The sequence below is a fragment of the Bos indicus genome, chromosome 9 (genome assembly GCF_029378745.1).
Source record: "Bos indicus isolate NIAB-ARS_2022 breed Sahiwal x Tharparkar chromosome 9, NIAB-ARS_B.indTharparkar_mat_pri_1.0, whole genome shotgun sequence".
Classification (NCBI taxonomy): Eukaryota; Metazoa; Chordata; class Mammalia; order Artiodactyla; family Bovidae; genus Bos; species Bos indicus.
In genome coordinates, this window is record NC_091768.1 from 32,690,839 (window position 1) to 32,711,809 (window position 20,971).

Genomic DNA, 20,971 nt, shown 5'->3' on the forward strand with positions numbered 1-20,971 from the left:
GGCTTTCTTGCTGGGGACTCTGCCCGAAGAGTTGTGAAATCCAGTGCTAAGTTACAGTGTTTGGTGTCTGAATGGAGTTTCACACAGTATAGCAGTTGGCCTTGAAACGAAATAGATTTAGAAATTGATTTTACGATGCTATATACCTAGGTTCTTTTAAACTGCCAGTGAGTCTGTTCTGGTTCGGGAGCACTGGTTTGGGACCCTGTGACGAGACCTAAAAGGCGTGAGAGCAGGTGCTGTCCACGTGCCATAGAGGTGGCTCTGAGGTTCCACAATGCCACCCCAGGTGCCCTGCACCAGGGCCTGGAGCGGAACCTACGTGTCCCATGCCCCGGCCGCTCCCAGCCCACTCTGGCTAGAGTCTGATGGCAGTGGCAGCGCTAAGGGACCCACCTCAGGAACAGTATAAGCTTTGAAGACGTTGCTGGGTACCTCTCCTGGGAGGAAGGGAGGCTCCTTGATGAGGCTCAGAGATGCCTGTACCTCAGTGTGATGCTGCAGAACTTTGCACTCGTATCTTCACTAGCTAGGGCTTCAGGGACAGTGCTGAAAAGCAGTGGGTAGAAGGATATCTATGCCTTCTTCCTGATGTCAATGACCCAGATAACCATGATGGTGTGATCACTCACCTAGAACCAGACACCTTGGAGTGCAAAGTCAAGTGGGCCTTACGAAGCATCACTGTGAACAAAGCTAATGGAGGTGATGGAATTCCAGCTCAGCTATTTCAAATCCTAAAAGATGATGCTGGTAAAGTGCTGCACTCAATATGCCAGCAAATTTGGAAAACTCAGCAGTGGCCACAGGACTGGAAAAGGTCAGTTTTCATTCCAATCTCAAAGAAAGGCAGTGCCAAAGAATGTTCAAACTACCTCACAATTGTACTCCTTTCACACGCTAGCAAAGTAAGGCTCAAAATTCTGCAAGCTAGACTTCAACAGAACATAAACTGAGAACTTCCAGATGTTCAAGCTGGATTTCGAAAAGGCAGAGGAATCAGATATCAAATTGCCAACATCCATTGATTCATAGGAAAAGCAAGAGAATTCCAGAAAGACATCTATTTCTGCTTCATTGACTACACCAAAGTCTTTGTATGGATCACAACAAACTGTGGAAAATTCTTAAAAAGATGGGAATACCAGACCACCTGACCTGCCTCCTGAGAAACCTGTATGCAGGTCAAAAAGCTACAGTTAGAACTGAACATGGGACAACAGACTTGTTACAAATCGAGAAAGGAGTATGTCAGGCTGTGTATTGTCACCCTGCTTATTTAACTTCTATGCAGAGTACATCACACAAAATGCTGGGCTGGATGAAGCACAAGCTGGAATCAAGATTGCTGGGAGAAATATCAAAATAACCTCATATATGCACATGACACCACCCCTATGGCATAAAGTGAAGAGGAACTAAAGAGCCTCTTGATGAAGGTGAAAGAGGAGAGTGAAAAAGCTGTCTTAAATATCAACATTCAAAAAACCAAGATCATGACATCCAGTCCCATCACTTCATGGCAAATAGATGGGGAAATAACAGAAACAGAGACTTTATTTTCTTGGGCTCCAAAAATCACTGTAGATGCTGACTGCAGCCATGATATTAAAAGACACTTGCTCCATGGAAGAAAAGCTATGACCAACCTAGACAGTATATTAAAAAGCAGAGACATGACTTTGCTGACAAAGGTCCGTCTAGTCAAAGCTATGGTTTTTCCAGTAGTCATGTATGGATGTGAGCGTTGGACCATAAAGAAGGTTGAGCACTGAAGAATTGATGCTTTTGAACTGTGATGTAGAAGACTCTTGAGAGTCCCTTGGACTGCAAGGAGATCCAACCAGTCCATCCTGAAGGAGATCAGTCCTGAATATTCATTGGAAGGAATGATGCTGAAGCTGAAGCTCCCATACTTTGGCCACTTGATTCGAAGAGCCTACTCCTTAGAAAAGGCTCTGATGGGAAAGATTGAAGGCCAGAGAAGGGGACGACAGTGGATGAGGTGGTTGGATTGCATCACTGACTCAACAGACATGAGTTTGAGCAGGCTCCGGGAGATGATGAAGGACAGGGAGGCCTGGCGTGCTGCAGTCTATGGGGTCATAAAGAGTTGGACATGACTGAGCAACTGAACAATAAATATATCTAGGTATAAACAGCCAAAATAACTTAGAAACACACTATTAAAACTGTATTAAATACTCAAGTAAACTGATAAAAATAATGAAATCTTAATTCAACACTTGTGATAGAGAATAAATATGATATAAATATAATAAATAAATACCCCATCTTGCATTATGGGATCTATCTCAAAATGAAAGCTGTACTATAAATTGCTATGAGCAATATCTCATCTGTTAATTGATCATGTATGTGAAATTAGAGTTAATAACTTTTAATAACCTGATATGTACACATATGCCTTGCTTTAGGAATCTGATCATAAATCCCAGGTTATAAAGCAGGTGAGTTAGAAGGACATTTAGTATGAATTCTATTTTTTAAAAAAATCCACACTATACCAAAGAATTCACCACTGATTTTAAAAGTTTACCTAGCAAAATTATATGATTTACTTCCACATGTAATTAAGTGTGAAACATACACGTTGCTGAAGGCTCAAATGATAGCATTTTTTAGTAATAAAATATTTTTAAATTAAGATATTACATTTTTTAGACATGTTATCACATACTTAATAGTTTATAGTATAATATAAACAAACTAATAAAATTTTACTAGTCTTTGTCTTTCCACCCTCTACCTTTGGTCACCTCTTCTTTTATTTCAATCTGTCTTCCCTCTCTATCTCTTACAACCTCATTATGAGTCTTGTTATTAAATTTTTGATGATTAATGATAATACATATAAAACTCTTAGCATGTTGCCTGACACATTAACAGTTTTCAGATGTTTTAGGAAACATTCTCAAAAGTTACACAATTTGATTAAAGTAAGTTATGATCCACTGAGGAAATATTTGAACTTCAGCGTGTCCGGGTCCAGCATGAGGTGACATTAAAATGAAATTTCAGCGCCATCAAGATATGTAAATCTGCCACCATGTGAGTTCTCCATCCTTAGTGATGTTTCTGCATAGATCATGCAACCTGGATATTGTAGATAAGGTGCAGGCGGAGTACAGCAAGTGAACTACATGATATTTATAAAAAATACCTGTCACTCCTTACAATGAGTTTTTTCTGATGTTTCAATTGGTATTGTGTGTCAAAAAGAATTTGGATGAATGGAAAGAATGATATTAAGATAACGACATTCCAGACTGAGAATTAAACAGTTTGTATACTAGGCAGCAAGAAGAAAGAAAGCAAAGCATGACTTTGTTAGAACCTAGAAAGAGTATTCTACAAAAGATTATGTTCTTTTAAGTAACCAGAAGTACTCAGTATAAACTTTTTTCTATATTTAACATATCTCATGGTACTGTGGTTTAAAAAGATTTCTTCTTATGAATTTTAAGATCATACTTCTAACTCTTAATGCCAAATTAGAATACTGAAAATTCTGCTTTTAATTGTATCAACTTATAAAAGTATGTTTTTTGTAATGTGACCCCAACTTATGTTTTGCAGGCAGAAGCAACAAATTACCCACCTGCATGAAAGAATAAGGGATAATGAATTACGAGCACAGCATGCCATGTTAGGACACTATGTAAACTGTGAGGGTTCTTCCGGGGCTGGTTTACAGGTAAGATTACAAAGGGTTTTGTAGTTATCGTTTTACTAGTCTTGTCAAACATATGCTTAAGCTGTATGATTAGGACATTTGGGGACTAGTAATCTGTTCCTATGGTTCATATTTATATGTGTAGTAAAAGACGTTCCAGTGCTGTTTTCCAGCTGTCCAGTTCACATGCTTTTCCCACACTAACAGGAATTACTATTATCAGTTTCTAGTGTAGCCTCCCAGAGTTGATATTTATTATAACTCACAGATAAATTTATTTTATCCTACACAAAAGATATCAAAATATATAAAATATTCAACATACTACTTTTTTTTTCATATTATATAAAATACAATGACTATTTCCATATCATTACCTAGGCAGCATCCCTTTCCTTTGCTTTTATAGCTGCTTGATTTCCCATTTTATGGAAACAGCATAATTTATCCATCCTATCTTTGCTTGTCAAAATTTGGGTTGTTTCTAATTTGGGACTACTATGCACAATCTTATAAAAGTGAAAATCTATACTCATTAAACAGTAACTCCCCATTTCACTCCCTGACCCATGGCAACTACCATTCTACTTTCTGTCTCTGTCATTTTTAATTACTCCAGGTATCTCATGTTAAATGGAATTATGTAGTATTTGTCTTTTTGTGGCTGGCATATTTCACTTAGCGTAATATCCTCAAGGTTCATCCACATTGTAGCACGTGTCAGAATTTCCTTCCCTGTTAAGGCCAAATAATATCCCATTGGATGCATACCATGTTTCGCTTTTCTACTCATCTTCCAGTGGACATTTGGCTGGATTCCGTATTCTATCTGTAGTGAATAATACCGCTGTGAACATTTTTGCATCATTTATTTGAACATGAATACTACTGGCAAATACTTTATGGTAGTGTGTACTTCTATTTGGTCATTTCCGTTTATATCTTTATTCTTAGAATTAAATCAATTTAAGTGTAATTTTTTCCTCCATTATATTTTTAAACTTGCAGTTTTATTAAAGGCATTGTTATATTAAAATCAGGACATGATAAATGAAGACCAAATAACAGACTTATTTGCGGCAGAGGCACTTAACATAGAGATTCCAGCTTGTTTGTCATACTTCAGTTACTAATACATCAAATAGCTTGTTATTATGTGATGTCATCTAAAAGTCTCTATCATACTGAGATTAATAGTGTTCAGTTATTTGAAAGTGGTATTTCTGTACTACTTAAGTAGTATAATTAGCTTTGATAAGGGTATTTTAATAGAACCATGCAGTTTCCCCTTATAACTTCGTTATTCTGAATAAAGGTTTTACTTGAATTATACAATTAATATTACCAAAAAACATAAAACTCAATATCTGTCTGCAAGCTAAAGAAAATGTTTTTTGACACATAGCATCAGACCAGTAGAGGGCTCTCTAAGTCAGTCTGCAAGGACAGATAGAAATATAAGGAAAATGGGGTTGCTAAAAATATTATAAGAATTTTAAATTATGTGGGGGAATTAAAATATTGTTGAGAAATTCATTTTAAAAGATAAGTGTGAGACTCCTCTGGCAGTCCAGTGGTTAAGACTTCACCTTCCAATGCAGGTTCAATTCCTGGTCAGAGATCTAAGATCCCACATGACTGGTGGCCAAAAAAACCCCCAAAAAACACAGAACAGAAGCAATGTTGTAACAAATTAAGTAAACACTTTAACAATGGTGTACATCAAAACAATCTTTTTAAAAAAAGGTAAGTGCAATTAATAAAAGGGAATGCAAGGAACCCCCTCCAATACTAAATGGATACAATAAATATATAAATTTTTTTCAGTAGATTGATACAGAGTGAATAAAATGGCAAAGGTTTAGAAGTAACAACTAATACAATAAATTCTCCTTAGTGAAGGAAGTTTTTATTTTTCTTTATATTTTATTGAACAAATTTGACATGTAATATGGAATGAGTTTGGGCTTCCCTTGTGGCTCAGAGGGCAAAGAATTCACTTGCAACCCAGATCTGGGTTTCACCCCTGGGTCTGGAACATCCTTTGAAGAAGGGATTGGACACCCACTCCAGTATTCTTGCCTGGAGAATTCCCATGGATAGAGGAGCCTGGCAGGCTACGGTCCATGGGGTCACAGAAGAGTCAGACACGACTAAGTTACTAAGCACACACGCACGGTGTGTTTAAGGTGTATGGCATGTTGCTTTGGTACATTTATATGTAATATGATTGCTATTTTAGTGGTATTTATCACATTACATAATTATAGTACAATATTATTATCTGTATTCATTATACTGTGCATTAACTACTTGTGGCATATTTACTGCTTGTTGAAATTTTACCCTTAAACACCACACTCTTATCCTCTGTGGGTGCTCCACCCCTTCTCATGATCTCTGGTAAGAAGGTTCTCTCTGTTTATTACAGGTTTAATTTATTTAGATTCCACGAATAAGTGGTATCATACAGTACTTGCTTTTCTTTATCTGATTTATCTCATTTAGCATAATGTGCCCAAGATCTGTATATGTGTGAAGATATCCTCCTTTCTCATGGCTGAATAAACTCCATTGTATATTACATCTTTTATCCATTCATACGTTGATGAATGTTGGGATTGTGGCCTTATCTTGGCTGTTGTAAATCAGCTCAGATCAGTCACTCAGTTGTGTCCGACTCTTTGCGACCCCATGCGTCGCAGCACGCCAGGCCTCCCTGTCCATCACCAACTCCCAGAGTTCACTGATACTCCCGTCCATCGAGTCAGTGATGCCATCCAGCCATCTCATCCTCTGTCGTCCCCTTCTCCTCCTGCCCCCAATCCCTCCCAGCATCAGAGTCTTTTCCAGTGAGTCAACTCTTCGCATGAGGTGGCCAAAGTACTGGAGTTTCAGCTTTAGCATCATTCCTTCCAAAGAAATCCCAGGGCTGATCTCCTTCAGAATGGACTGGTTAGATCTCCTATGATAACTATGGGAGTGCATGTATCTTGTAGAAATCATGTTTTCTTCTGGGTGTATATCCAGAGATGAAATTGCTGGATCCTGTGGTAGATTTGTTTTTTTATATTTTTGAGGAACCATCATGTTTTCTGTAATGGCCACGCTAATTTATACTCCCACCAACCATGTTTAAGGTCCCCTTTCCACCACATCCTTTCCAGCACCACTTATCTCTTGTCTTCTTTATGATAACCATTCTAACAGGTGGGAGGTAAGATATTATTTTGATTTTGATTTGAATTTCTCTGATAATTAGCATTCCCTGATGTGATGTTGAGCATTTTTTCACATGTCTGTTGGCCATTTTTATTTTCTCTTTGAAAATATGTCTGTTTAGTTCTTCTGCCTATTTTTAAATCAGGTTGTCTTTTGTTAAGTTGAATGAGTCTTTTATATATTTTGGATTTTAACCCCCTTATCTGATACGGGGTTTGTAGAATGTTCTCCCAGTCAGTAGGTTGTCTTTTCATTGTTAATTGTTTCTTTTACTGCACTTCTTTTTTAGTTTGATTAGTCTCATTTGTTGATTTTTGCTTTTGCTGTTTGTCCTTTTGGCATTATGTAAGAAAAAAGTCATTGCCAAGACAAATATCGATGACTTCTAGGAGTTTTATGGTATCAGGTCTTATGTTAATTTTTTGAGTCATGTGATGCAGGGGCCTACTTTCATTGTTCTGCGTGTGTTTCTACAGTTTTCCCAGCACCATACCCACTGGGCGCTCTTGGCCCCTGTTGAATACTAGCAGACATCGTATTTTAGAGTCTAATTCTGGGCTCTCCATTCGGTTTCAGTGGTCAGTGTGTCAGTGCCAGTACCAGTTTTATTATGGTGATTTGTAGGGTAATTTGGAATCTGGAGTGTGATGCTTCTGGTTTTGTTCTTTTTCTCAGTATTGCTTTGGCTGTCCAGAGTCTTTTCTGGATCCTCACAAACTTCAGGATTGTTTATTCTATTTCTGTGAAGAGTAGCAAAGGAATGTTTTCCTTGGATTTATAAACATTACTTTTTATGCACAGCATTTTGTATTTGCACATTTTTGGGGTCCATAACTTGTTCATCCTAACTCCTTAGTATATTTAAAAAAGGAAATTATGCTTTTAATATTCTGTGTATTCTAGGTTTAAAAAGTATATTTTTGAAATAAAATACCTTTTAAATTAATTTACAGATAAAAAATACAACTCTTGAGAAGTAAATGCTGTTTGCCTATTAAAAACTTTGAATAACCTTACAATCAAAATGACCTGAGAACTAGACATTGCCAAATCTCATAGGTGGAAAATGAGAACCAGGTCTTTATCCTAAAATTCAAACTTCCCCAGTTGTTTCAATAGTAGAATTACTAGAACCAAAGAGTGGTTTGTACTTACAATATCTTATACCAAAATTTCAACCTGTAGTTAACAGGCTTGCATGGAAAAAACCCAAATGTGAAAGACCCTTCTTCCTTTTGTTAAAAATTGAAGAAGAAAGGCCAGCACTTGTTATTTGTTGTCTTTCTGATGATAGCCATTCTGCTAGGTATGAGGTCTGTCTCACTGTGGCTTTGATTTGCATTTCCCCAACAATGAGTGATGTTGAACATCTTTTCATGTGCCTGTATGTCTTCTTTGAAAAAATTTTTTCAGGTCCTCTGTCCATTTTTTAATTGGGTTTTTTCTTTTTTTTCCCCTTGATGTTGAGTTGTATGAGTTCTTTATGTATTTTGGATATTAACCTCTTATCAGATGTATCATTTGCCTTTATCTTCTCTCATTCAGATCTTGTCTGACTCTCCCTCAAAGCCTTGCTCATGAAGAGAATAATACATTTGTTCATTTAGCAATTATTTTTTAACTCATGTTGTGCTCAGTCACTGCTCTATGAAATAGGGATATAAGAACAATTAAGATGAACAAAAATTCCTGATTTCATGACCCTTACTTTCTGGTTAGGGGAAATACTCTATTAATATTTATTGATATGTATTTATTGGTATGTATTAACTTTATTAGGGATGTCTCATTTACCTGTTAGCTAAAAATGATCACCTGTGAGCTAAAAATGATCACCTGTGAGAAAAGACTTCTTTAGTCTTCATTTCCCCAGAACTTTTACTTCTTTATAATGTACTTTTTACACTCTAATTATGCCTTTTAACCAAATAATAACTACTTTTTATTTAGCTTCTGCTTTGTGCTAAAACTTCGTGTAACTTGGCCATGGTAGGTAATTTGAATTGATCATGGCACATAACTGAGAAGCAGGAGAGCTGGGATTTGCTGAGGTCTGTCATTAAAGGCTTGTGATGCTCTTTGTTCTGTCCCTCATTTCCAATGTCTTTCCATTGGTTCAGGACAAGTAAACTTGTAAAGCCTTGCCTGTGTGTTTCTCTTTCTGAATAGCCACAATATGAGAACACCTCCCTCCAGACTCCATTTTCAGACCAGTCAGCATCCCATTCCCAGCACGAGGAACTTGAGCAAAAGCTTGCATCTACTGAGAAAGAAGTTTTACAGCTCAATCAGTTTCTCAAACAAAGAATAAGCCAATTTAGTGAAGAGAAGAAGAAACTGGAGGAAAAGGTAGGTATTTTTAATAAAGTTAAATAAGGCCAAGGGCATTCCTTCAGCATATGATTTTTTTTTGTTATCTACTGTATGCCAGGTATCTTACCAAGTTTATTATTCTAAAGTGAATAGTTTTACAGTAACTTTGAGAAACCCTGTGCTATCTACAAAAATCCAGGCTTTTTTTTTTTTTTTTTTTTGAGAAACAAAAACACCATTGTATATTATATTATGTCTTTCTAAATAATAGTAAAGCTCTTTTTAGTTGCCTATGCTGAGATTTGACACCAATAACTTTTCTCCTTTTCCTTTTTGGATCCTGTATCTTTGTCATGTGTGGTATGAAGGACTGCTAAATGAAATAAAAGTGGTCTTTCTTTCAGAAGCACATGACTTCAAGTTATTTAAGCTGAAGCCCTTGAATAGAATAAGTAGTGAAAGCCAAATGCCTATATATACACAATGTATCTGTACATTTATTTGACCTTTCTGCCTTTATTATTTTCACATACTTCATCTCATTCCATTATATTGGCTTTAGATTTCTCTTGTTACACTCAACTTACTCTTCTATTAGCTAACCTCCCATTCAGGTGATCTTAAGGCAGTCACCATAATTTTCTGTAGACAAGATTGGCACTATTGATAAGGAACTCATTGATATTTTTGAGTCAGTATAGATATACACGTGTGTATATACACACACACACATGAGCTAAAATTTTTTGTCTTCCCCCCAAAATTTGACATTTTACATGGTAGATAGAAATTGTTGAAAAGCTAGAAGTAAAATTCAAGATAATTTAACTCTTTGTTTGCTGCCTTGGTTCTAATAATAATTTATAAAAAAATTAGAGGAAAATACTTTTTCCCTAATTTATTTTGTTCTGATAATTGTATTTAAAATAAAGAAAAATAAATCTGTAAATTTCTTCTAAAATGGGACTCTCCTATTGCTTTCTAGGAATGATGTCAGTATTGTGTAATACCTTCTTGAAAGAAAAATCTTATCTTTTTATAACTGAAATAAGAAAGATTTATTAGCATTGTGTCATTTGATGGCTTCCCTGGTAGCTCAGACAGTAAAGAATCTGCCTGCAATGCAGGAGACCCAGGTTCAGTCCCTGGGTTGGGAAGATCCTCTGGAGAAGGGAATTTACACATTCTAGTATTCTTGCCTGGAAAATTCCATGGACACAGGAGCCTGACGGGCTTCAATCCATAGACTCACAAAGAGTCAGACATGACTCAGTGACTAACACTTTCCCTTTTCTTTTCTTTTCTTTTCATTTTTTGTTGCTGTTGTTCAGTCACTAAGTTATGTCCGACTCTTTGTAACTGCATGGACTGCAGCTTGCCAGACTTCCCTGTCCTTCACCATCTCCTGAAGTTTGCTCAAACTCATGTCCACTGAGTTAGTGATGCCATCCAACCCTCTCATCTGTTGTCCCCTTCTCCCCCTGCCTTCAATCTGTCCCAGCATCAGGGTCTCTTCCAGTGAGTTGGCTCTTGGCCTCAGATGGCCAAAATATTGGAGCTTCAGCATCAGTCTGTCCAATTATTTGAATATTCATGGTTGGTTTCCTTTAAGATTGACTAGTTTGATCTCCTTGCAGTCCAAGGGACTCTAGAGAGTCTTCTTCACCCCAACAGTTTGAAAGCATCAATTCATTTACCCATAGGTAATCACTGGAGTTCAAAATTCAGTGACCTCTATTAATGTGAAACAGAAAACTTGAAAGTTAAATAAACAGAAACCAGAAAATAGAGAACTCATCAGTCAGCACGGTAAAGACAACAAGAAAACTAGATCCAGTAATTATGTGTGGTCAGCTGCTTGTGGTCACAGACAACAGAGATAATGTGTGATCAAGTATTGGCCAAGATCTGTGATCCAGAGCAGCAAGCCTGACATGATAGCAAAGAAGAGAGTTGACCAACCAGAGAAAACGAAGTTACCTAGGATGCCTTTGCATGGTAGAAGACAACATGACTAAATTATTCTAGTGGCTCCTGTCTGAGGTCACAATAATGTCACATTTAAGACAGTTAAACAATCAAGTGTGAATTAGGGAGCATGCAGTAAAAGTAGACTGGTTACTTATGTAACTTACAGGGTCATTTGCTAAGGCAAAAACAGGATTGTGTGGTCTTTTTAGGTCACAACCAGTGCCAACATCCGTAAGTTCTGATAGAGAACAAGTTAAATTGTCACACCAGTACCTTGATTTTAGTCCTAAGAAAGCCCCAGCACATAGTAGGATTTGTCTATTTTACCAGTGTTGCTCCTTACCCAAAGAACTAAGTGGCTCCTAATTTTATTAATGGAATAAATAGATGAAATAGGATGTGATGTTTTTCTAATTGAAATTGTTTTAATAAAAGTTGTTATACATTGGACCTGAAAGAAATTAGATAAAGCACAAAAGAAACTAGATTGTGGCCAAGCATTAGCTTTTATAAAATTTGGAAGAGTAATCCATTATACTACTAATTACTACTTATTTCCATAGTGAATATGAGAAAAGGCTATAAAGTTATTTTAGAACCCTGTAAGCTTGTGAAATAATATTAAATGTCTGAAAGACAGGCAATTTAAAGCAAACATAGTCTAGAGTTTACTTTTTAGGCAACTATTTGTATATGCTTTGTTTTTAATTGACCTTGAGTATGAAAGAGTTGTAGCAGTAGTATCTCTACAGAATCTAAAGATTTGTATATTTCAGGTGGAAAGGCAAAAACAAATAGCACATAAAAATCTGAGGTTCAACCTGTACAAATTGGGATTTACTAGTATTATGAATTGTATATGTTCTCTAGTAGGTGTTCAGTTAACGTATTTCATCAGTGCTAGGGTGGCATTAATGATAAGGTACGTTTTTATTTTATATAATTTTTGGAAGGAAAATACGCTGCAAGTTCAGTTTGACACAGTGCTTTAGCAACAGTCTTGCTTGAGCTATGGGTTACTCTCACTAGTCCCATTATTTGTTCTTAAGTATTTGATCATTTTGGTAAGTGTCCTGGCTTTGATTGCATTGCTTTATTTAGTACACGATAAGCAATTCCTTTGTAAGTAACAAAACAGCTTTAATTACTTATAGATATCTCCTTTTCTTAATTCACATAAAACATTGCACATAACTTTGCAAGAAATAAAGTAAAATCATCATTCCAGAGATGAATACTTGCTTAACTGATTTCAGAATTATGCCCTGAAACTGTTTCTGTTTTTCTGGGTACCAAGACAGAAACAATGCCAAAATAAATTGGTTTTTCAATGCCAAACTATAATGTAACATTTCAAAAGTATTTTAAATGTCATTTAAACTTAGCACTATTTCAACTTGTACATAATACTGTTGAAATGACATATGAATAGTCTTGACTAAATTTGCACATATACAGACAGTAAAATCTATATCATTCATGCAGCCTGGCTAACTGCAGTTTATAGGACATCATCATTTGTAAAGCAAATAAACATTCCCAAACTCTTAATTTCAGTGATATGAGAATTTGCAAAAATGTGAATCTTAGAATTTATGAAATAAGGTAACTCATACGTAAGTTGGAAGTGATGTTAGCTATATCTGAAACTGCTGGAGAATTCAGTGATGCCTAAGATTAGGATGTTTATATAATAACAATAATATTATTATTTTTTGACACGAAACCACTAAAGATTCTTAATCTTTTTCTTTAGCTTAAAACCAGAGATAGATACATTAGTAGCTTGAAGAAGAAATGCCAGAAGGAGTCTGAACAGAATAAAGAAAAGCAGAGAAGAATTGAGACCTTGGAAAAGTATCTGGCTGATCTTCCAACTCTTGATGATGTGCAGAGTCAGAGTCTACAGGTAACGTGAAATAAAATGCTGATCTTTAAATGGCAGAAAACATATTCTTTTTTGAATTGACTCTTTTGACATCTGAAATTTATAGTTTTTCATTCATTTTGTATTAACATTTTGGGTTGTATATTTAGCTAATTGTAAGTTAAATCTGTGTGCTTACTTGCTGTTTTTAGGATTAACTTTAATTAGAAACTTTGTTCATTTAAGCATGAATAGCTCTTTCTTGTTCTTAATTAATACGTGGTTTCCTGCCAATGAACCTGTGTCTTAACTCTCTCACTGTTCTACTCTATAGTTTCTAAGCCACTGACACCCCACTCCATGCACACACCACATGCTCCTCAGTTCTGACTTTCCCCAGTATTCTCTGGGAGCCACCGAGGCTTAACAAGACCTTTTTGGACTATCTTTCTAGATACTTGTCTTGTTTTCATCATTCTTCTTAATCTTTCCATAAATTCTTTCTTATACTTTAATCTATGACCTCCCTTCACTCCTCTGACTCCTGACTGTTTTCCTTTCTTAGCAATATCTCATCCAAAGTCCTTTTACCAACTCTGGAGAGGCCTTTCCTCTTGAGGCCTTACTTGTAAATGCTACAGATTCGGAGTAGTCCAAATCTGTAATGTGTTAAATGTGTTGTGGACATTTGCTAATATCTAAACCTACTCTTAAGTCTTTTCTCAAAATCTTTCTGATCATGGGATTTTCAGTCTTCATGCTATTGGTACTTGAGGGCAAGTAGTATTTTGTTGTTTGACTCTATCCTGGGCGTTAAAGGACGCTTAACAACATTTCTGGCCTCTATCTACCGGATGCCAGTGGCACTGCTCCTTCCCTTCCCTCTAAACCAAAAATGTCTACAGACTTTTCCAAGTGTCTGCTGCAGGGAGTGGAGGGGTGAGAATCGTTGATCTAATCCGTGGTGTATCATTCTGTAGACTTTAGACCTATAGCACATTCTCTGTTTACATTAATTTATAAGTTGTAAAACTAAGAGAGGGTGATATCATGAAGGAACTAAAGAAGGATCCACAAGGGTTTGAGCAGGAACACACAGGACCGTAGATTGTAAAATGTGTGTTCATACCACATTATACCCATTAGGATGGCTAATACCCAAAAAACGGAAAGTAACAAGCATTGGTGGTGACGTGGAGAAATTCTAATTCCTCGTGCACTGTTGGTGGGCATGTAGTATGGTGCAGCCGCTATTGTAAACCATATGGCAGTCCTCAAAAATATTAAAAACAGAATTATTATATGCTCCATTAATTCCGCTTCTGGGTGTATGCTAAAAATAATGGAAAGCAGAGTCTCAAACAGATGTTCATTCACAATGTGTGTTCATAACAGCGTTATTTCCAATACCCAGAATGTAGAGGCAGCTCAAGTGTCCATCAGTGGACGAATGGATGATCAAACTGTGATGTATACATACATTATAGCCTTAAAAAGAAACAACTTTCTTACACAACTACAACATGGGTGAACCTATGGACATTTGCTAAGTAAAATAAGCCAATCACAAAGATACATAGATTAAAGATAAATGAATCAGAGAAAAATAGGTATGAGGTACCTAAAGTAATCAAATTCATAGAGATATAAAGACAGAAAGTCAAAGGGTGATTACCAGGGGTTGAGGGGAGATGTAGATGGAGAGTTGTTAATGGATAGAAAGTTTATTTTGCAAGATGAAAAGAGTTCTGGTGATTAGTTTACGACAATGTGAATGTACTGAACTCTACTGAATTGTACACTTAAAAATGGTTATTAAGATGGTAGATTTTGTTACATATATTTTGCCACAATTAAAAATAGAATTATACCCCCAAGCTGAGATTATTCACCTTTCTCTCTATGGCTTCCAGAAATTTCTGACTGTATTCTCCTCTTCATAATCCCATTCTCTAGGCTCCCTTTATGCAAAGAAAGAGATAAAGTGTTAAGTGCTTTACATGAGATGAAGATAGTGTGATTTTAACAATCAGTCCACTAACTCTTGAGAGCCTGGTATCGATTTCTAGTAGGAACACATTTAATATTCTTTGTGTTATGAACTTTAAAAAATTTCTCTTTAGCTTCAAGTTCTAGAAGAAAAAAACAAGAGTTTGCAAGAGACTTTGATAGATGTGGAAAAAAAGCTTGAAGAGTTCAAAAAACAGTATCAAGAAAAAGAGGCACAGCTAATATGCCAGAAAAAGAAAGAAAAGGAGTTGGTAACTACAGTTCAGAGGTAAGAAACCCTCAGTAATCCTTTTATATTATTCTTTATTTTTCAAAGAGCATTTTCACTTAAAATGCATTAATTTATAATTGGTGCTCTACTATTTTTCTTAAAGATGTACTGTTGATAACCAAAAGTATTATGTCATCGAAACAGATTGTCTCAGTTGCAGTTTATTTGATCCAGTGTACTGACATCTTGGTTTTAGACGATTTTAGATGAGAATATTAAAAAAGACACCAGTTGAAAACAGGAAGCATTAACACAAACCCTTTATCTCATGGCTTTGTCAAAGAAAAAGTAAAAATTCTAAATAACAAAAAGCGGGGCAGCCGGACTGCTCCCCTTAATGGGACCGTCCGAGTAACTGGTCCCATTTCACCTGACCGCAGAGTAACAGCTGTGGCTCTTTGCCAGGCACCTTCCAAGTTTTCTCACATTCTGTTGCCTCACAGGACTCTTCTAATTTAATATAGTTAGAACTACAGTGCATATTATTTGCTTGCATATTTTGTTAATGTAAATGAAAATTGATATTAGATTCCTGAAAAACCTAGAGAACGAGGCAGTATATTCATCTACATATACTCTGTTTTTTAGAAGTTAAAAAACCTTAATAGATGATCAACTGTTAGTAGTAAAACTATCTTAAAGAGGAAAACAACAAAGCAACAAAAAACTGAATTTGAGAAAGACACTCTTAATGCTTGTATCAATTATGTATAACTCAACCAAACTTTTTTAGTCAAAATCCTTCAGATAATTCTATGTTAATATTGCTTTACTACTATTTTCTAAGTCTTAAATATGTCTCATCTACATTTTCCCCTTGGATTTCAGTGCAGAAAACCTCTGATTTCTAGGACAATTCAGTCGTCAGTGTCTCTAATCTCAGCTTCAAAAAAATCCATACACCTTTGACTCTACCTTTATTTTTCTCCTGTTTTCTGCTTTCTTGATCTTAAATTTCTTTTTATTACTCCACTCCTTATATCCTATTCTCTAGTCTCAAAACAGCTTCCTGACCTCTGTTAATTCAACCACATATCTTTCTTTAATCTTACGACAAAAGGCCAAGGGATAATGCATTTGTTCTGTTTTATAGTGTTACAGTCATAAATTCAAGCTGTGTTTTTGTGAGTAGAACTAGGAACACCTGAAAATAATTTGAATGTTTGTTTTGTTCCATTGTGTGTTTTTACATATTTGATATGATTTTATACCTTCTCTTTTATTTTGATTTTCTCTTTCATTATGCTTTTGGAGAACATTGAGCTTGGTATTCTTGATTTGGAAAGATTTAGTTTAGTGCATTTCAGAATTCATTTTCCATATCTTCAGTATCTTGATCCTGAGATGACATCATCCCAGGAAATTTCTCTTGATTTCTAACAAACATAAAGGACCAGAGAAGGTGTTCTAAAATTGTTCAGTACTTGTATGCCTATAGTGTCACCTGACTTTGGGGGTAGGAATGTTATTTCAGTTTCCTCAACTATATGATGTAGTTAGTATTCCTTAAGTTTCAGAAGAATTTAAGATGTATTATGTGACTATAAATTATATCATTACATTGATCTGTTTTTATATTCTATTTCCAAGTTTCCTGCTTTGTGAATATGTAAGAGCTTTTGGGATTTAAAAATGAGGCAAACGTTTTTCACTTGGAAATGAAAATCTTAAGTAAAATATGTGGAAGGGATTCACAGTTACGCAGTAGTTGGTACCTTTGCTGTTCAAGAGATGTATCACTTTTCTAAATGAGCATGCTTCATAACATAAACAAAATGAGAATGTGTACGTGAAGGAATACTTTTTGCTATTTTTACATGACAGAGTACATTTTTCCTTCCACATCACTGACTCTTTTGTTTTCTTCTTAATGATAAGCCTTAACAGTTTTGATGTAATTTATTTTTCTTGAAATGTTTGTAATAAATACATAGAAATAGTACCTTAACACTGAATTGGGACAAAAACATTCTGAGATAGAAATAACATATTTTTTCACTCTTAGACTGAAAAAGCAGATACTTTTATGACAAGTAACAGTATATTACAAAGCCGTACAGTATATTTATAATATGTAAAAACTTCTCTGGTGCCATTATTTATGAACACATCCGAATACCTCATTGTACTATTTCTGACTGTCAATTCTTTGTCCACAGGCTAGATATGGCATTTCTTTATGAGGCATATGGAAGGGGAGACAAAACATGACAGCCATACTAGTTGAAAGAGGAAAATAGTGAAAATATAAAAATCCACATTAAAGGAATTCTGTTTCTTTTAGTAGGCTGCAACTCTTGACTATGACTACATGCTAAAGAAAAACTATTTCTAGGTGTCTTGCTGTTTTGTTTTGTTTTGGGTCGTTGTTTCTTTTAACCTAAATACTACTCTTCCTTTCTCAAAGCTAACACCTACCCCCCTGCCCTTATCTTTTTTTCTTAATATACCAGAGGGGCTTCCTTTTATTGTTTCCTCATAAATGCAATTCTGTGCCAAGCATAGCATGAGGAATTGCTATGTCACATAATAAATGTATAAGATTATTGCTTTTCAAAGAGGAGGCCCCACTCAACATCCAGTACAGATTCTGGTCACCACCACACCAATCATACCTGTTGGGCCAACACACACTGAGGAAAGACATGGTAGGAATCCATACTAAAAACAGCCCTTGCATCAAAAAAATTATATTCAAACAGACTTCACAGAGATACTCCCACAAAACAGCCCTTCAAGACCTTTAGGTAACTGTTTCTCCTAAACTCATACAGTTAGAGAAGTATAAGTAAAATGCAGAAGCAAAGGAACCACTCCCAATTAAAAGATCAAGAGAATTCCCTAAAGGAATAAACAATGAAACTGACCTTTCCAGTCTACTACATCCCAGGTTCAGAATGAAGTTAATAAGAATGCTGAAGGAAATTTTAAAAAGCTGTTGATAGAAATGCAGATTATTATAAAAAGGGACTGGATTGTTGCTTTCACTCATGAAGGAGAAATGTAATTCTGCTGATTTAAGTAACAGATATCTTTACAAACAAACTGCTGCTGAACTCAAAATGAAGGGCAAAAGACATACATCCATATTCTTAGGCTCCCTACCACAGTCATCTTAATCAAGGAGCTCGCCTTTTGGGAAGGAGGGAAAGAACACAGTTTAGATCGCGGAGCTCAGATTAGGTCATGCGGGACTTTGCTAGGGCCTAAGGATTTCACATACTAAGCAAATCTGGTCTTGAATCTGGTCTCACATTTGCTGTTTCTGAAAAGATGATCAACCTCCATTATATTTTTTACTTGTAAGAAATATAAGTACTCAAACTTATTCATCTACTCTCTGTAGGTTTTTATTATTGCTTGCCTAAAATATATTGTAGACCCTAAGAAGAGACTTCATTTATGTTGAAGTCATCTACCAAAATCAGCACATAGAGCTTATTTTCTTCATACAATTATGTCTCTCTAAAACAGTTTGCAGCAAAAAGTAGAAAGATGCCTTGAAGATGGAATTCGCCTTCCCATGTTAGATGCAAAACAGCTTCAGAATGAAAATGATAACCTGAGACAACAAAATGAAAATGCCAATAAGGTCAGTACATATCTTTGATAGTGAACTTTGACAGTAAAATCTGTAGATATGTGTGTGCATATATATAACTTATTTACTTTATTTGATTTATATTTTTACTAATATTTAGCAACTTTTACAGAGAAGGCAATGCCACCCCACTCCAGTGCTCTTGCCTGGAAAATCCCATGGACGAAGGAGCCTGGTGGGCTACACAGTCCATGGGGTCGCTAAGAGTCGGACACGACTGAGCAACTTGACTTTCACTTTTCACTTTCATGCATTGGAGAAGGAAATGGCAGCCCACTCCAGTGTTCTCGCCTGGATAATCCCAGGGACGGGGGAGCCTGGTGGGCTGCCGTCTATGGGGTCGCACAGAGTCGGACACGACTGAAGCGACTTAGCAGCAGCAGCAGCAGCAGTAGCAGCTTTTATAGAATTTTTAGTTTGAATGTCTTTATTAGGAAAGAAAATAGCAATTTAAGTAACTGTAAATTAAATCCAAACTAAAGAAGTTATGTTATTTCTTAGCAAAAACAAAAGGATATCTTTTTCTTTCCTAAATTATTCAAAATCTGTTTCAAACTTCCTATTTTTTTAAATATTTATTTATTTGGTTGTGCCAGGTCTTATTTGTGGCTCACAGGATCCTTAGGTGTGGCATCAAACTCTTGGTTGGGGTGCCATCTAATTCCCTGACCAGGGATCAAAACCGGCTCCCTTGCTTTGGGAGCACAGAGTTTTAGCCACTGGACCATCAGGGAAGTTCCTCAAATTTGTTTTTATAAAATGTAAAGATTAAAGGTTTATCAAGAACTAGAGTAAGGCATTCGCAGTTTTGTTTACGTGTGATCTAAATCATATGGCTATTTAAAGGATACTTTGTATAAATACTTCTGTAAAAAAAATCACATTTTGATTTTTAAAAAAAAAATTCATGATTCTGTGTGCTTTTGTTTTCTTGAAATTTAGTAGTTCTAAAAAAGAAATGAAAAAAAAATTTGATTCAGACTGATATATTTCCTGTGTTCTAGATAATAGATAGCCAACAAGATGAGATTGACAGAATGATTTTGGAAATTCAGGTAAGGAATATTTTGTACATTTTTAATCAAGCTGTATGCTCAATTACATATCTAAAAATATAAAAGCATATATGTTTTGTGTAAAAATATTAATAACACTGGAGATGACATTATAAATTCTTTAATATTAATCTTTCAGTTTTTTAGAATGAAAATGATTCTTGGTAAATCATTTCTTCAAAAAATTGTTCTCTGTTCCTTACCTTGCCTCTTTTCAACTGGCTGTAGTCTGTCTCTACTACTGAGAACACATTTGAGTAAGACCATCAGTGATGTGCTATTTAAAGACAACGGACTGTTTTTAGTTCATTGTGACTGGGCAAGAACCCACCCCTCCTACTAATTCTATATGTTGTTTTCTGTGTTATCAAAGTATAACACTGCATATTTGTGTCTGTTCCTCCTACTTATTTTCTTCATAGTGTGGAGACTACTGTAGATCACCTACTGTCTAGAGCTTAGGGTGTCTGACCCATAATACAAACCAAAATTTGTAGATTAAGTGGATTTTCATTCTTTTATTGATTTGCCCAATATTTACTGAGCCCCTGCATATATGCCAGGTACTGTTCTTAGCACCAGAGGTTCATCAGCAAGTCCCTGGCCATTTTAGTGGGGTGAGTTGGAGAAATGGAAGTATAATGCCAAGTAGAGAAGTGAAGTGGAAGTCTCTCCGTCGTGTCCGACTCTTTGTGACCCCATGGACTATCCAGTCCGTGGAATTCTCCAGGCCAGAATACTGGAGTGGGTAGCTGTTCCCTTCTCCAGGGGATCTTCCAACCCAGGGTTCAAACCCACGTCTCCCGTGTTGCAGGCAGATTCTTTACCAACTGAGCCACCAGGGAAGCTCCAAGAAGAAATATGTGCTATTATTAAAAAAAAAAAATTAAAAAATAAATTATTAAAAAAAAAAAACAGAGGGCAATGACAGATCATGTTGCATTAGATACAGTGTCCATGAAGT

The 20,971-nt window shown here is 35.9% G+C and overlaps 1 protein-coding gene across 6 annotated transcripts in view; it reads left to right on the top strand.

The window, feature by feature from the left end:
• Positions 1 to 20,971, top strand: part of CEP85L (centrosomal protein 85 like) — a 206,046-nt gene that overhangs the window by 159,593 nt on the left and 25,482 nt on the right. For all 6 annotated transcript variants that reach the window (XM_070795914.1, XM_070795911.1, XM_070795912.1 and 3 more), the window contains 6 exons: positions 3,601 to 3,718; positions 9,089 to 9,268; positions 12,960 to 13,112; positions 15,194 to 15,348; positions 18,826 to 18,943; positions 19,957 to 20,007. In XM_070795914.1, coding sequence (XP_070652015.1) covers positions 3,601 to 3,718; positions 9,089 to 9,268; positions 12,960 to 13,112; positions 15,194 to 15,348; positions 18,826 to 18,943; positions 19,957 to 20,007 — 775 coding nt within the window. The remainder of the gene's footprint in view (positions 1 to 3,600; positions 3,719 to 9,088; positions 9,269 to 12,959; positions 13,113 to 15,193; positions 15,349 to 18,825; positions 18,944 to 19,956; positions 20,008 to 20,971) is intronic.